This window comes from Harpia harpyja, chromosome 21, assembly GCF_026419915.1.
Source record: "Harpia harpyja isolate bHarHar1 chromosome 21, bHarHar1 primary haplotype, whole genome shotgun sequence".
NCBI classification, from domain to species: domain Eukaryota; kingdom Metazoa; phylum Chordata; class Aves; order Accipitriformes; family Accipitridae; genus Harpia; species Harpia harpyja.
This window is the reverse complement of record NC_068960.1, coordinates 11,584,189-11,601,398: the sequence shown is the minus strand read 5'-3', so window position 1 is coordinate 11,601,398 and position 17,210 is coordinate 11,584,189. Positions and strand designations below refer to the sequence as shown.

Genomic DNA, 17,210 nt, shown 5'->3' with positions numbered 1-17,210 from the left:
AGTAAAAGTGGAATTAAAGGGAAATGCATAACTGTTTTCCAAAGCCAAACCACATTTAGATACTGAACTTTTCATCTTGTATATGGTAAATACATCCCTGTACTATTGGACAACATTTTGAAGTATTTTAATCTGCACCCCCATGACAGCAAAATTAGTCTCATCCTTTATATGTGCTTTTCAAGTCTGCTGTTGTGTGACTCAAAGCTGCCTATATAATAGTCTAGTACAGCAATGCTCTCTTCTGTCATGACAATAATTTTTATTTTATTAAATAATTATTCTGCCTTTTAAACTACATTATCAAGTGTAAAAATATATTCTAAATAATTTTTATTACCATAATGTTAATTATTGCTGCTAAAGGATAATGTCAGTGATTAACTGTATTTCTCCCAAATACATTTTATGTTGATGAATATCTTTATTAAGATATGTCAAATTTATCTGAATTAAAAGCTGACTAGAAGTAAATGATAGGATGCAAGGCAGTAATCTAATCTAATTGTTCTCATTGTACAATAAATGAAGAAAGATAGAGTGAAATCTTCATTGTTCAGTCCTAATGGAAACGGTTATATGGAGCAGAGCTTATGAAGACCTACCCAACATAGTTCAAAACATATCCCACTGACTAAAATTGCAGGTAGAATGCATAACATTCTCACAGAGTTTCCAATAAGATCGTATCTAACAAGAAATATTTTAGAATAAAGAAGGGACCCCCTGAACATACATAATGATAAGTTCACAATTTTATTTGATTATAGACCCAGGATGCAATCCCCCAGACCTTGTTCATGCAAAATTTTGTGTTTACTATTTTGCTTGCTATAAGCCAACAGGATCATTCCAAAGTCATGGAATTAATTGTATGGTAGGAGCATTGCTAGAGTTCTGACATACTACACTTCGTGAAGACTGCTGTAGTTATAAATAAAAAGCTATTGTGTATGATATATATTAACATTTTCAAAATCATCCTGTTTTCTAAAAAAAATTAACTGATGAAATGTACAACAGTCAATGACAAATGAGATACTTCATTTGTTTTACTTTTTCTCTTTCCTAAACAAACTCAGCAGCTCGCATTCTCAGGTTGTAATTAACTTTCTTGGAAATACTTATTGGTATTTCAAGAAGTTTCATAGCATCTTCTCATAAATCAGCATCATGCATCTGAATTAAAATCTGAATGTAAATTAGAAACATTTTTTATATTAATGATTGTGAGTCTAAACACACATTCAGAACTGATTAAACATTACTGTCTTACAGTGACTGACTGAGTTGCAAGAGAAATGCATCTCCAGACTCTTAAGTTTATATGGAAGATTTTGTTTCCAGCATGGAAGCTTTGGAGCTCTGGAATGCATTGCTATAGCTGTAAGAATATTAACAAAAATTCTATCACCAATTTGTTAATACTTTGAAGTTCTACTGGTAGCATAATTTCAGTTGAAGTCAGTATCTAGAAATTAATTTCAAGTAGTTTAAAAAGTGGTCTCAAGACAGCTGTGACAAAGCAGCTTGCAGCTTTTAACCTCAAACAGAAATTATATTTTAAAAATGCAGTATTTCTTTTCACATGGCTGGTGATGGTAGTGTGGGCTTTTTCTTGGATGATTAGTTTTGTAAAGTGTATAATTTAAATGTGGAATTTGTCCTCTTTGTTGTGTATTACAACCAAAATGTAGTAAGTAGCCCTCCACCAGGGTTAACTTAAGTCTACTAGCTTTTAGCTCAGGAATTTAATCTAAATTATCAGATTTTTTTTTAATAGTGTTAAGGTGCTTCCTGGATAGATCATAGAAACTCCAGTCGAATGAGATTTTGCATACTGGCAGCGAAGACTAAGACTTTGAATGGAAACAAATTCCCAATACTTACTGACTACAGTCCCTGCCCTCTGTCATAACACTGTAGTTTCTGGCGAGCTAAGTACATTCTCCAATTAAGCTAGCCGTTTTATTCTCCCTCATTCTTCACTGTTTCGGAGTACTCCATCAGCAGTACCTCTTCACTTCTCCTTCTGTCACTGTGCTAAAACTATCTTTTTCTTGGCTGAAAACTTATTAGTGTTGTCCATCTTTTCACTCATAAAACATGGCTGGAACCCTGTCCTTCTAAGTAAGAGGTGAACAGCCAATTAAAGTTTATGAAGAACATAGTCCAATTCTTCTGGGCTAGACCCATGCATATAGCCAGGCCTAAAAAAAGCATTTTACTGTACTCAAACAACCTAGATACCAATGAGGCCAAACATACAGTTATTTGCTCAGTCCTTTGGATTTTGCACCCCTCTGTCTGAACAAGGGTTTTGCTAGAGTTTCAAGGCTCCTGCCATCAGAAGCATATTGTTACAGTAATATCTACACATTCTTAATGACTACTTCTTCAATATTATGCAATTCATTGTCCAACAGTTACTGTGTAAGTAAATTAGTTATCATGTTTTATACACTTCAAGAGCTCTGCATTTCAAAAAATAGTACTTCTCTTTACTAAATTTGCTTAATATTCCTGTATGCTTATTGCCAATGAGCAACAGTAGGAATTATATTTAGGCAATGCAACACAATGAATCATCTGATATAAGCATGTTTATGGATGTTAAACATAAAAATAATTAGTTTGCCAAAGACCACTGTATTCAACAACAACAAAAAGCATATTCACTAGGGATGAAAGAGACTGCAAAAAATTCTTGCAAATTCTAACTGTATTTTCAGAGTGTCAAACTAGTGACAGTTTCTCTCACTAGAAAACAGAGGCTGAGCTTCTATTTGCAGAAATGGGGGAAAGCACAGGAATACGCAATACAGAATGCTTCTTCTAATATGCGAGAACTTCAAAAAATACCCTACTATTTAAATGCTTACTGTCTCAACATAGAAACAAAGAAATAACAAAAGTTAACTTATCATAAGGCACCAGTTAAAGAAATGTCTTAGCTTTGTTTTCAGCATTAGCATTTGTAGTCAGTAAGTATCCAGGACAACTGACAATCAAATGCAGCCGCAAACACATTATTCCCTTGCATATATTTAAGAACAGAAAAAGTCATTTTAATCACATATGCTGCAAATCCTTGGCCAGTATTAAAACTGGCCGTTTGATACAGTGCGACACTTCCGTCTTTGAGTGGTGTATTTACAATTCACTTATTTTTTTTAATGTTAAAATGAAGAAATAATCCATACATGTCAAACTAACTAAAAGCTAGCATTTTTCATCTTAAAACCTCCATAATGTAGAATTGGCTTCCCTTTAAAGTCACCTTTATCTTGGGAGTCTGCATAAATGCTTTAAATAAACTAGTGCAAGGCTAGCTATTATTGAGGAGAGAGTAACAGAGCTTTCACTGATCATTAGGAAAAGTGACTGTGGATTGCACTAACTTAAGTATTTGTTTCACTCTGCTATCATAGATTATGAATTAGAAATAATAGCAGTAATCACGTTTCAGAAATGAGGATGTAGCTGCAAAGCCTCCTAACTCCCACTGCACCAGTGTTATAATCCCAACAAGTTAAATAAATTGTTCACTTCTAACACAATAAGTAGAAAGAAAAAAAAAGAAGAAAAAAGAAAATCTTGAATGCTGCTGCTTTCTTAAGAATCATGAAAGTCAGAGATGAACAAAAGAACTCAAATTCTGCAGGAAGGTTTGCTTTTGGTTTTATGTTTTTAACATAACCTTTAAATGTCCTCTTTTTTATTTTATTTTATTGAACATTTCATGTTAGAAAACTTGAATGCTATGATTCTTGGTAGATAGCTGCTGCTTGTTTACAAAGCACCACTACATTCTAATGCGTATGAATGAAGGGAAATAACGGAAAAGTAATCTTAAGTAAAGCACAGTACTGGAAGAAAATTTTGACAACTAACAACCACTAAGAACAAAATAGCTTTTACTAAAAAGCATCTAGGTTGTCTGGATTCACATGGGCAAAGAAAAAAACCTATGTTTATCCAGAACCTCCAATATGTCTGTTCTTTCTGAGTATCAGAAAAGAAGGGACAAGAAACTGAGTAAACTGCAAGATGCTGAAAAGACATCTCTACTTTTGGCCTTCCATTGGACTGCTAGTTTTGGCAAATAGCTGTGCTAGCTGCAGGCGACTTAGAAATTCTTTGTCCTTTGGTAACAAACAGACCAGAAACAAAAACACACTCATTTTCAGTGTCAGAGATCATGTGAAGTTTGTAATTTTGACAGAGCTTCCCTTAATAAAACACTTTCAGAACGGGTTGGCAGCATCAGCAAAATGTTTTCAAGAGGGCAGAAATAGCAAATGAACATTCAACTTAGAACATTTTTAATAATGTTTGGCCTTCAATAGTTCCTCTTCAGTATTCTGAAAGGCACAATATGGAAGGGATACATCATGGCTAAGAAATTCCTCCTGCCCTCTTCATATCTATGGACCAATATGAGAAGTACATCAGTCTCAAATTTTTAAGTCTCATTTTGGGATGGCTAGTAGATAGAAAGTGGTAACTTAGAAAAGAAAACTTAAAAAATACATATCAGTGTCTGATGCTATAATTTTGTACTATTTCATTTCCTCTGTATAAGTAAAGATCTAGAAGAGAATTTCTACGAAAGCTGTAATTCACTCCGGTTTATTTGCTTGTAAAAATACCAAAAAAAGCCAGTCACTTTTCCAGCACTAGTAGTAGGTAATGCTGCACTGCCAAAGTTTCTGCAAGTAATATCCACTCTTGTAGAATTTCAGAACTCCACTATAAATTTCAAATTGCTAAGATGCTGGACTTGGAAAATTTGTCTTAATAACTTTTCTTTATAAAGATTTTTTTCTGCACCGCAAATGCACATGCTCTCAACAGACTTTAATCATTTGTGACATTCTGGCTAATTCTAGTGGGTCATTTAGTCGTGTGTTAGATGAGTTTATGAGGGAATATAATGGCAACAAATACAGAATAATGATCTACTTGCTATGAAGCAAATGTATGTAGTATCGGTTATAGAATGCCTTGAGTAATTTCACTACTTGAAGGTCTGCATTGAACAATCTAAAATGATTGACTTAATCCATAAAGTTGATTAGACTGAAACAGCTACCATCTTAGTTGCTTGCTTCTGAGGTTTCCATCTGTAGCAGGAATGCCTGAACTGCATGTGAAGCAGTCTTGGGACTGCCCCTATTCATTACCCAATGGATTAAGATAGCTCCAAAGTAGCAGTAGTGCTTCTATGTTGTAAATTGCAGCGGTGCAAAAGCTGTTTCACATATAATTCCTCCATCTGTGCCAGAGGGTCAAATTCTGAGACAGAGGTGGTACAGAGCCATCATAAGCCAATATCCTAAGGTACTATTAAATGTATCTTTCTTTTTCTTCCTTGATGCAGTAACTATGTGGCTCTGAGTTGCATTTATAGGCAAGAGTTTATAGAAGCGAGGCTTAAATCTGAATTCAAAGCCAAGAAACAATGAGTTTAAAGACCTGCTGTGTTATGTCATATATTACAGTATACAAAGAGTTTTAAGCAAAATATCTCAGTGTGATGATTACAAAAACCTAGATACAATCAATGCAGTAAGAATCTCTTTACTTTCTGGTTCCTTCATTAACTGGGATTCTGAATAAACATTTCACATACAAGAGAAAATAAGGATTGTACCCTAACTGCATTACCATTTGGCATCTTCCTTCTTGAAAACATGGTCACAGGAAGGATCAGAGATCAGCAAAGAGCTGATACACAGAGCAAAGAGAGATATAGTGCATATTCCCATCTTCCTTAAACCTTCAGCAGTTTACCACCTCAGCTCCAGGGGGCTAGAGCACCTTTGATTGAGACAGAAGCATAAGTTGCCCTGCAGAAGTGGTGTGTTTTTATACAATTAGGGACGTAATGCTGCAGTATGTATGTACTTCCCCCTCTGCAGTGTAGAACTGCACAGGACCGGGTGGAAGTACTTTGCTGGAGAGCAGTGCAGACAGATTAGGTGTCACACTTCACTATATGTGGTAACTTTATTAGAGGTCACAGCTTTAATTCTCTCCTGTTACTCTGTAACGATGCACATAAGAAATTGCAGTCAGCCTCTACCACAAAACAAGCATCAGGAGTGCATGCAGCATATGAATCTGCTCTTTCTCCCATTGTTTTTATACCCTCCTCCCCAAAAGAAAGCAGTAAAATCTCACAGTAACTGCACAGTGCAGTCCAAATAAAATTCATTCTTTGTCCAAATATAAGCAATTTTTCTGCTTTCTATAGTTACAGAAAGATAAGGAAAAGACTAATGCATATACTTTAAATGTTTCAAAATCCAAATACCAGTAAAAGTGTATTTGCAGTAAAACACACATCTACATCTACATTGATCTACCACACAGCATAAAGCCACCCACTGCCTAACAATCTAAACCTTCCTGAATGATACCCTTTTCTTTTATAAATATATTGAACTTGAATTTGTAAATATATTATCTATAATTTGTATGCATGTATATATATTCACGTATGTATATATATTTAAGATATGGATGAATATAAAATACATAAATATGCATCCAAATTAAAATTGCAGTGGAACTGTTCATCACAAAAGGAAAATCAACATGAGAAAGATCTGTACTGTGGTCTAATACAAGACCGAGAAATAAGTTCCTAGGACTTCAGAACCACTTGAAATGTCACCATATTTCCTCTGAAGCTCCAAGGTGCATGTTTTCCTTGCCTTCAATAACATAAACACGTAATAGCAGATACAGAATAAAAATATTATTTCAAACTTAAAATAATAATCTTCCTGTTGGTTTCCCTTAGAGAGAAAAAAAAAAGAGAAAGTAAAAACCACATACAACTTGATGCTCGCCAGGAAAGTATTTAACTGTTTTACTAGAGGAGATGATATAACAGCCTAATCAGACCACTTTCTTATTGGATGTTACAGCCCTATGAAACATCTTGTTAAATCTTGCTGTAAGCTTAACTACTTGTATTTTGGTATAACAAAACATTGAATAAGGCATAGCTTGATGAGCTGAGCAAAAACACCAGGTAGAATGAGACAAATATACAAAACCAATATTAATCAACCAGGACAACTAATTAAAAATAAATATAATAACTAATGTTTCTATTCAAAATGGCTTTCTCTTAGTGTTGCACTATTTGCACTAGGAAAGCCTAAATATTTCTACTTCTGAAATAAAGAATAGTTCTAATTTGCAAGAACCCATGTACAGTTGATCCTCATTTGACATCCAGCAATATTTGTTTCATAATGCTCATTTTAGTGCCAGCATTTCAGATATTGATAAAGTTATAATGCAACTTACGTAAATTATTTGGAGGAGGTCTCGTCTCCATGTTTTCATAATGCTGCACATGTACTACAATGTTTAGATCTCTTTCCATATGATCTGTTGTACAAGGACCTTGAGGTCGCATAACATCAGCAAGAGCCCTGAAAACCAAACAAAATCAGAATGAACCTGCAAAATCTGTAAGGCATTACCAATATATTCCAGGGTTTTTTTAGTTTGAGATGCAGTCTGTTATAATGTCTGCTGGAGAAACCTGCTCCATTCACAGCAAAATCAGGGAATCAGATTCATTGTCAGACTTCGCACCTAAGGCTCTTTTTAGGTTGTCTTAGACAGCGTGCTAGCAGCAATAGACAGAAACACATTAAGTTCTTTAGCTGTCTTGGCTTTGTAGGAACATAATTTAAGCTTGTTGAGACTTGTAGAGTTCTGCCATTGCACGTGCTCAGTAACATTGCCATCTTGGTTAAGCTGAGCACCTCAGCACCTAGCCCCTGTCTATAGCTTCACAAACTAGTTATCTCCACACCTAGATAACCAGCAGGGCCGTTCAAAGTAAATTCTCACACATGCATTTGCAGAGTACCACACAACGCAGTGATCTTGGCCATTTTCATTCAAAAATGCCACCAAAGTTGAAAGGTCACATGATTTTAATGTAGAAATCCAGTAGACATAGCACTCTTCATGATCAGGGATTAAGCTTTTCCCATCCAGAAGGGGAGATCAAAAATGTCTTTTCTAACTTCTATGAGTGCCCTAGTCATTAAGATGGAGCAAAGCTTGCACAGGAACACTCCTTGCTGCTTTGAAGCCAGGTCAGAAACAGGATGAAAGCTTTATGCTAGCAAAGAGGGAGCAAGCAAAAGGATTCCTAACAGTTAGGCCAGGCCCAACCTGATGCTGGTTATGGGCTTTTTCTGCAGAGCTGCAGGCAGTAACTATATCTGAAAGAGAGACAGATTCATCCCGCTCTGGTGTATTTTCTGAGGACTGGTTTCACTGCCAAGCGTCCTGCTGAGCGTAAGTCCATTCTTAGGCATACAGATAAGCACACACACCTGTATCAGCCCTCTGGATCCAGAGTTAGTGACTAAGTTTTAAGCTCTGAAACTCTCAGTATGGCAACATCTAACTCTGTGATTCCGGGCTGTGGATTTTTACCATTGACTTCTGTAGGAGCAGGATTAGCCCTTAGGTACATGCCATATAGCTACCTGCTGAATTACTGTGCTATACAAAATAATTGGCCCACCTGCAGAAACTGTTGCCTTAGGCAAAGGAAAGCTATGGTGTGTGTCACCAGTGTCTTCAGGGTTCAATGAAAGTCTTTTCTATTCAGGTCAATGCATTACTGACCATTATTTGCCTCCTTTTTGTTTTACTAGTTTTAACTCTGAGACCCCCCTGAACTATTTTTTTAAGGGAATGGATGCATTTTCTGGGCACTGCACCCAGTTTAGTTTAATTTTCTGCAAAATTATATTCAGTGTCCCAGATACTGCATCAAGAAAGACTAGTTTATAAACTAATAAATACATAAAAATAAGTACATTCACTGGTGAGAGCCATGGCAAGTGCCATCTAGCTCCTCCACTGTACTTCTGTGTCATGATGATTTCTTGATCAAGAAGCACTGTACTTTTTAATATTTAAAAATAACTTCATTTAAGTTACAGGCAGAGAGGAATCCTGAGCTGGATCTTGCTTTCAGATTGCAGGAAAGTTGCTTTGGTACACAGCTGAATGATACTGATGTTTCGTTGTGTTTATGGCTAGCATTATGTTATTAAAGTATTAGTTACAGTTGTGATCAACATGTTACAGAATACTCTGTTGATACTGTAAAAGGTCAGAAGACGGTAACCAAATGACTAATGGTATCAGAGCCATGCTCCCATTTGAAGCAATGCTTATACAGCAGAAATAGCAGAGATGGCCTACATAGCAGAACAATAAAAATTCAATAGAAGAGATCTCATAAAGGTGTGTAGAAAATGATGCAAAAGGGAAGCATTATATTGCAAAACGTAGTTTAAAATAAGTGGGGACCAAAACCATTAGTATCTAGTCAATTTATGCAAATACATCTCTATACAAAGAAAATTATTGACATGAATATTAATTCTAATTCCAGAGGCAGCTGGACACATTTCTGGGAAAGGAAGAAAAGCAAGTGAAAGTTCCTAACTTCAGTGTGGGAGTTCAAACTGTGAGATCTCGTAATACATGGATTAGTATTTCCCAACTTTGTGAGAGCGGGTTTCCAGAAATGCTTTCCTCATTGCCCTTAATCTGATGGTAAATATTGTTCACTGTAGACTTTAAGTAACACCCCATATGATAGCAGATTAACTACTGCCTGTCTGTAAAAATGCCAACTAAGTTTTCTACCATTTTAGGGTGGCTTTTTTCAAAGAGGTTTTAAGAAATTTGCTGTCCAACTCCCACTATATTAAGAAAAAAGGAACCAGTCACCATCAAGTTCTATTTTTAACAACACAGCACCTATGTTTATACTGTGTTAGCCAAAGTTGTACAATCTTCTCAGGGCAGAATAGCTCATATAACAAAGAGCTTGTCCTTATCTTCCACTGATGTCAGGGAGAGTTAAAAATGTGTAGTAGCTTGGACCACTGAAGTACAAAGGAACTGCTGTACCTGCATTTTGTTCTTTTAGGGATTTGCCCATATAATGAAATGGCTAAAGGGAGGTTTGTGCCCCAGTATGTGACAAAATCCTTGAATAGACATTTGCTTTGAAAAATTCCACATAGGCCAACAGACTGTTATAATACCTTCATGTATTTGTTGCACCTGAATATTATCATATATATTTTGTTCGTTATCTGAAGAAATTGTTAGAATGGGTTCCACTGAAAAATTATATATATGTAGAGGGTCTTTATCTACACCTTTGCTATACTGAATGATTTTTTTAAGGAAATGCAAAATACAAGATACCCTTCTAATCAGGTAGCGATATCATTAGGTCCTGTATATTGATACTGATTGCAGTATTACAAAGTGGAGAAATGTTACCTGCATAGGAGTTCATGGCCCAGAACTATCCAAGTATCACAAAACTTCTGCATTTCTCCTGCCATAAGATTTTTCTCCTTGGGTATGTAATACTATTTTCGGGTGTTATAAAGCATGTGGAGCCAGGCATTTCCCTTATGGGTACAAGCTTGAAGAAGCTGAAACACAGGTTATTTCATGAAAGGTCACTTGTCATATTTTGCCTCCAAAACTGGGTCAAAACCCATAAGGGAAATAATTTCACACATAGGATTTGGGATTTTGGCAAGTCAGACTATTTTTGGCCCCAGGTACATGCCTTTTGAATGATCAACAAAAGACTTAACTCATGAGATCAGCACATTGTGAAGGAAGAAAGAAGAGCTCAAATGGTTCACAGTAGTTGGAAGGCTGCTAACATACTGTCAGAAGCACTGCTTCAAAAAAACAGGAGCTATAGTGTACGAGCATGATTGTAAATATTGTCCTTTCAGTTCTTGGTTTGTTTGCACATTCTCCACAAGGATTAGGGAAGAAGACAAAGGTGTGGTTTTATTTACAGAAAAATCTCCTCCATGAAACAGCTGTAAAGCTTTTCCCTTTTCTACTCATTTTCGAGAGAGGATTCTCCGCTTTAATTGATGGAGCCTGGAAGTCCCATTGATGTAGTCTTAAGCAGCAAGAACATGCTGCCCTCCTATGCCTAACAGAGCTTCTAGGTCTGCTTCAGGAGGCAGATAAATTATGTGTCCTTTTAGGCATTATACTGCCACATTCATTCCCTTTGCCATATCTGATAACATACACCATCTTATTCCCTTATTCTCTTAGAAAGCAGGAGGGTAAAGGAAGAGTTACTCTGTTTGGCTAGTACTATTACTGCTTAGTTCTTGGACACTGTAGCTGAAGGGAACCTTTATCTCCTTTTAATGTCAAGTGACAAATTGAAAAATAAGGAGAATGATATAAACAAAACATTATCATATGATGTCTAAAGCGAAATATGCCATGTAGAGTTAATACTGTACTCCTCTCTCCATTTTCATCTTCCAGATTTACAGTTCCATGCCAACAGTAAGAGTGTTTTACTGAAAAGCACTGATCTAACAAGAAAGAAAACGTCAACAGTGCCACACTTAGCCTTTTTTCTCAAAACAAAAGGAACTAACAAGCTCTCTAAAAAAGGACAAATTTTGACTCTCTTTTCCTAAAAGGACTTGCCCAATAGCAATTTTTTCCTATGGGTTGTTTTCACTAAATAAATATATTGCCCTGATGCTTTTTCATTGTCAAATATTTCAGGAAAATTCAGTGAAATTAATGGAGTGTTCTTGGTTTGTTTTGGTATAGCAGTAAACAAAATGTAACAAAAGGCAAGTGTATAGAAACTACGCTCACCAAGCCTGTGAAGTTTCCTTTATTAACATTGTACCACTCTTACACACACCAGTGTCTTACTTCAACAGCAGATCCACTGACTGACTGCAAGATGAAATAATGCAAGGAATTAATAAGTGTGGCACAGTTTTGCTTCCTATTTATAAGTCAATGTTCTAATTCCCATGTGTCAGGTCTCTGTTCATATTTTTAGTATATCAAAAATGGAAATATATAATTTACACTAGTTGTATTCTGTTCACTTTTTTTAAAAAATCAGCCCTCATAAAAAAAGATCAGTTTACATTATGCATTGTCTTTTTTGACAAGTACCATCCCTTCCATAGGTGAATTTCTTCATAGGAATGAAGAGAATTCAAGTGTTTCATGTGGCCATTGGCTAGGGAAGGGAAAGGAGACAATCTTAGCTAAGGAAATAGATGACAAATCAGCCTCTGTGTGTTTCTTGCTGCCAGCCAAAATGGAGTAACACTTAGTACTTTTGGTTTGGCCTACCTAACACTCTCAGTGCATTATACTTTTGCTTATTGATAAGGTTCAGTACAGAAAAAAATGAAGTGTTCTTTTTGGTTTTGTTTTTTTGATATTGTAGTGATGAGTGTTATAGAAGAAGGTGAATATGAATACAGGCTATGTATTATTTTAATTGTTGGTACTATTAACTGTTTAAACAGATAAATTATTTATTTCTTAAGCGTTGCAGCCTTTTTTTCAGAACATTAGTACTGTAAAATGAGCTAGGATGGAATATTTTAGTTAAACACACATTTGAGGACAAAGAGGTTACTTCAGTTCTTCACTCAATGAACAGATTTTTAGATTGCCAAAGGGATTAACAAATCTAATTCCTTTTCAAATTAATGGTAAACCCACCCCACAGCTGTAATAGGAGTGTGAGAACTTTTTTTTAAAAAAAAAAAAAGCTATAGCGCTGCTTTTGCAGAACATGACTAGCTATTATGTGTACTGAGTGGGTGACTGTTTTTCCATGTGATCATGACTTTCCAAGTTTCTGTATAATCCTGACTTGAACATTTTCATGGCAAGAAAAGCACAAGATCTCAGACACTGTTAAGTAATCAGGGTAACAGACGACCTTTTCTAAGAACCACTTCAGAAACCTAATCTTTATGCATACATGACTGAAGGATTTCAGAATGATTTCCCAATCCCCTATAATTCTATTTCCATAAACTAAGACAGAATATCCTTTCAGAATACTTCACACCTGTACTTTAGATAGCAAATATTTCTACTAGTAGAACTAGGACCTATTTAAGCCATATATAAGCAGGGATGGCTACAACTTCACTCTGTCCTGGTTTTTGTAACTGTTATGAGCCCTGCCTTTTTGCCTGCAAGACATTACAGAAAAGAGGCTGAAGCAAGGGAGAGCTTTTTCCAAACAAGCTCTGTAGTTTAAGAGTAAGATTTAAAAAAAGAAATTGGAATCCATGTATTCTTTTTCTCAATTTAGTAGTAGAGGATATTCAAAATGCCTAAAGAATTGCTCAACAAAAACCATCTTTGCAGAAGTATCACTGACACACAATGTTAAGTTGACTAAAATTTCTGCAATGTCTTTTGTTCCTCGGTAGTAAAAGCATATCCAGATCAGCCAGTTTATAAATAGCAAATAATTGCTAGTGAACTGGTGATGCATTTGCAGGAGTATTTTTATGGCTTGCTCTGTTCATCGCAGGATAAGCAGTTAATCAAAAAGTCGTGCAGAAACTAAAAAATAAGGCTCCAAGTGTTGAGTTGATCTCTTGGACTATCTTTCAAAGGATGACTCTTCATCTAAGCTTTAAAGATTGTGAACTACACCATTACCAGTCAGGGCAAGAGGAAGCTTTCTGCCACACTGCACGTCCAGTAGAAAGTATCCTTTCAATTGCATTTCATTGCTAAAGTTGCCCAATATGCTGGAATCTATTTAGACTCTTTAATGGCGCTGTTTGCCTTTTTTAATGCCTTTCTCCCATCTGCTTTACTTTCATGTGCCTGGGATTAGCATAAAGAATCAGACTGACTGCAAACTTGACAAACGTGTTATGCCTTGATTTTGAACTGCTGTGACAATCTGGGTTTGGAATATGTTGTTAAAGCCATTGGGCTGTGCCCTGAGCTGCCCACCTGCCTATCCACCACTAGGCAGCCAGTATCTGGAGTAGACGGTACACAGCACGCCTAAACTCTAGGTGGGAGAGGTTCCCTTTGATATAACTCAGCCATTACACTGTGGATACAGATTATAACACACACATATATGGATGAGACAAGGCTTTCACATTCCATTTTTTACCTCTCAACAGTAACTGAAAAAAATATTAAGAAATTCTACAATATCTTTTCCTTTTTGTGTCTCCCTCTTCCCTTCCACCCTGGCTCATTTTCACAGCTTAGAAATTTTACAAATAGCTCACACACTTGCAAGGGTTGGGGGTGTAGGGAAGGTCCTGCCAAAACCATTTTGCAGCTGGAGAGGGAGGGTGAGATGACATTTGTTTACATCCTTCTGTTGAGAAGTAAAAACATTTTCCAAGCTTTGAAACAGTTGGAAGAGGGAACCCATCAGGCTTTCTGTAATTTAGTGTTGCTGGCTTCAGGATTTTTTGGTTTTCCTATTCATGAACAGTATATCTGGGAACACTTGCTGGATCTTGTTGGGGAGAGGGTCAAACACTGCAGACAAAAATGGACTACTGTCTGTGCAAACTCCACAGTTATTTCTAGTCTTCCTCATTATGCATGTACTTTGATAACCTGGGCTTGGGGAACCACAGGAGCTCTGCTCACCAAAGTTGGTCTCTCTCAGTCGCCTTGCAGGGGAATGCAGCCTGCCTGGCAGGAGTTGTTTGTTTAGCAGGAACGCATGGGCTCCTCTCTCCTCTTTAGGGGCAGGGGGAGAGGTAAAGGGGAAGGGGACCCTGCTGCCTGGCACTCAGCCTTACCTGGACATGTGCTCCCGCTGGGGTCTGTGCGCCTTCTCCAGCCCTAGTTTGGTGAAGATCCCCACCAGCACCATGACTGCCACAACCCCACAGATGATGTAGACAATGAGGTTGGTTTTATCCCTGGTGGGGTCATGCAGAGGGTCGTCTATGCGGGAAGGAGGCTTCCCAGTGTTCATCCACAACGGCGTCTCGTAGTTTGTGCAGGTGCTTTGATCCAGTCTTGTCTTCTTGAACTTGCAGCAAAACCTGAAGCCACAAGTGCCGCAGCAGAAGATGAACTCCCCCGAGCTGCAGTTAAAGGGGGGATCCCACTGCCCCATCACGTCAAAGTAGCCCCTGCAGAAGTCTGGGGTGGGAGGTGGCTCAGAGGGGTCTAGCTGTTCCCCCAGGCTGGAGTGGTTTCCTCCTGAGAGCACAACGAAGCTCCCCAGCTGCTGGCCAGCTTTCTCCTGAGCCCGACACACCAGTGTCAGAAGGTCCGCCACCAAGTAGCCAAAGAGCAGCCGAATAAAGCCCTCCATTCTGTCTCCCAGCCCCGGCTCAACGATGCTGCTGCTGCTGCTGCTGCTGCTGCTGCCGCCGCCGCCGCTCGAGCTGCTGGATGCTGCGCTGCGCCAGGAGCTGAACATAAAGGGGCTCCGTCAGGGGCCGGGAGTCCTCTCAGCCCGCGCTCGCCTTCAGCACCACGGACAGCCCCACGCGGGCCGGGCCGGGCCGGGCCGAGCCGAGCCGGGCCGGGCCGGGCCGGGCGGGGGCCGCCGCCCCCCGGGCAGCGTCCGCAGCCCGTCGCCGCTCCGCTCCGCTCCGGAGGAGCGAGCGCGCAGCACTTGTGGAGTGCGCGGGAGAGGGAGCGCGCGGGAGGAGGAGGAGGAGGAGTACCGAGGGGTGGAGGTGGCGGCGGGAGTGAGGGGCACCGCGCTGCGCGGCGGGCTGGGGAGACGGGGCTGGCGAGAGGGGCGTGGAGGGGGCCACGCGGCGGGAGGGCTGAGGCGAGGGCGCTGCAGGGGCGGGAAGGAGGGGAGAGGGCGAGCGAGGAGCCTCCCCGCGCCGCCTGGCGCCAGCGTGCAGGCGCCGGGGGCACCCACCTTCCGCTCCCCCGCGGAGCCCGGCGCGGTCTCTCGCACAACTCCCTCAGCCGGCCACGGCGCCCGCCGAGCCCCGCCCGGAGCCGGGCGAGCCCGCGGGAGGCGACGGCTGCCAGGGCAGAGCGCGGGCGGCTGGACGGACTCGCCGCGGCATCCAGCCGGCGGGGAAGGGCTGCCGCCAACGGGGAAATCCGCCTTGCCGGGCAGCGTGCGGATGAGAGCGAGAGCGAGGCAGCCCGGCGAGCCCAGCCCGTCCTCCGAGGCGCCCGCCGGCGGCTGCCCGCCGGCCTGCCCCCGCCACCGAGCACCCCTCTGCGAAGCCCGCCCCCCCCCCCCAGCCCCTCTGAAGGGCCGGCGGCCTCTCCCTCCTGAGCAGCCCCTCTGTGGGGCTTTTCCCCCCTCCCGTCAGGCCCGCCGCGGAGCCGGCCCCCACCTCAGCCCCCTCAGCCCCGCCGTGGGGCCGGCCCCGCTCCCCGCCGTCCCTTACATAAGAGACTTCCCGCCCAGGCGGGCGCTCCCCACAGGTGCGTCTCCAAAAGCGCGGGAGCGCCTCCTCGTCCCCTCCCCTCCGCGCGCGCCGCGCTGAGGGGGGCAACGGTCAGCGCGCACCGGCCTGGGTGCTCGGGCAGGGCGGGGGAGACGCAGCGAGGGCGCCGGGCGGCCTCAACCCCACACAGCCGCGCCGCGGACTCCAGGCCGAGATGGGCCCCTCGGGGGAGCCGGTGGCAGCCCCGAGGGAGGAAAGCAGGGCGCCACTCTCCCGATAAGTAGAGCGCTCCTCCCGGTGACTGCTCTCCTCACAGGCTAGCGCTCCCCGGAGATTCGCTTACCTGTGAGGCAAAGGCAGGTCCTCCCGGCGGAGCGGCGTCCATGGGGCCGTACCTCCGCTAAACCATGGGCGTGAGCGGGCGCTGCCCTCACCCCGGCGCGCTGTGCCCAGGTACAGCGTTACTGGTGCTGCACGCTGCAGAGCGGGGCCACGTTTATGTCTGCTAAACATGAGCTGCCCATGCACATCATTTATTTAAAAATCTTGTTATAATGTCAGTCAGGCTGGCTCCAGAGGACACAGTGAGGCAGCGGGTTGTTTGCGAGACACAGAATTAAAATAACTTCCCCCAAACAGAGAACTGACTCTGGAAAAGAATTTTTAGTGATTCACTCCCCATCCCTGTTATTTAACCCTCTTATCTCCGTCGTTTGGTTTGGCAGTAACCCGCGCAAGTAGCGATAATATTATCCCGAATACTATGCTGCCACCAAATGTAGGAAATAAGCCCATTATGGCGTGGTTTAACAGTGTGGGCTGGTGCTTAAAGCAGCTTCCCTTTTCCTCGGGGGCATGTCTGTGATAGCCTCGCCGCGGCCTTGCGGGCTACTGTTGTCTCTGGGGAAGAGGGGCTGGTGTGCTGGGGCTCTGCAATGGCGTTCCTCT

General features: G+C 41.0%; 1 protein-coding gene across 2 annotated transcripts in view; it reads right to left on the bottom strand.

Annotated features, from left to right (window-relative positions):
* The window catches only part of SHISA9 (shisa family member 9), a 199,489-nt gene extending 182,745 nt beyond the window's left edge, over window positions 1–16,744 (bottom strand). The window contains exons 1-3 of one of the 2 annotated variants that reach the window (XM_052773310.1): window positions 16,606–16,744; window positions 14,688–15,311; window positions 7,327–7,454 (exon numbers count right to left, since the gene is read on the bottom strand). In XM_052773310.1, the coding sequence (XP_052629270.1) occupies window positions 7,327–7,454; window positions 14,688–15,211 (652 nt within the window). In that variant the 5' untranslated portion in view covers window positions 15,212–15,311; window positions 16,606–16,744. Of the gene's footprint in view, window positions 1–7,326; window positions 7,455–14,687; window positions 15,412–16,605 lie in introns of those variants that run through there. The other variant, XM_052773309.1, reaches the window with a different exon arrangement.
* Between the last annotated feature and the right edge of the window lie 466 nt (window positions 16,745–17,210).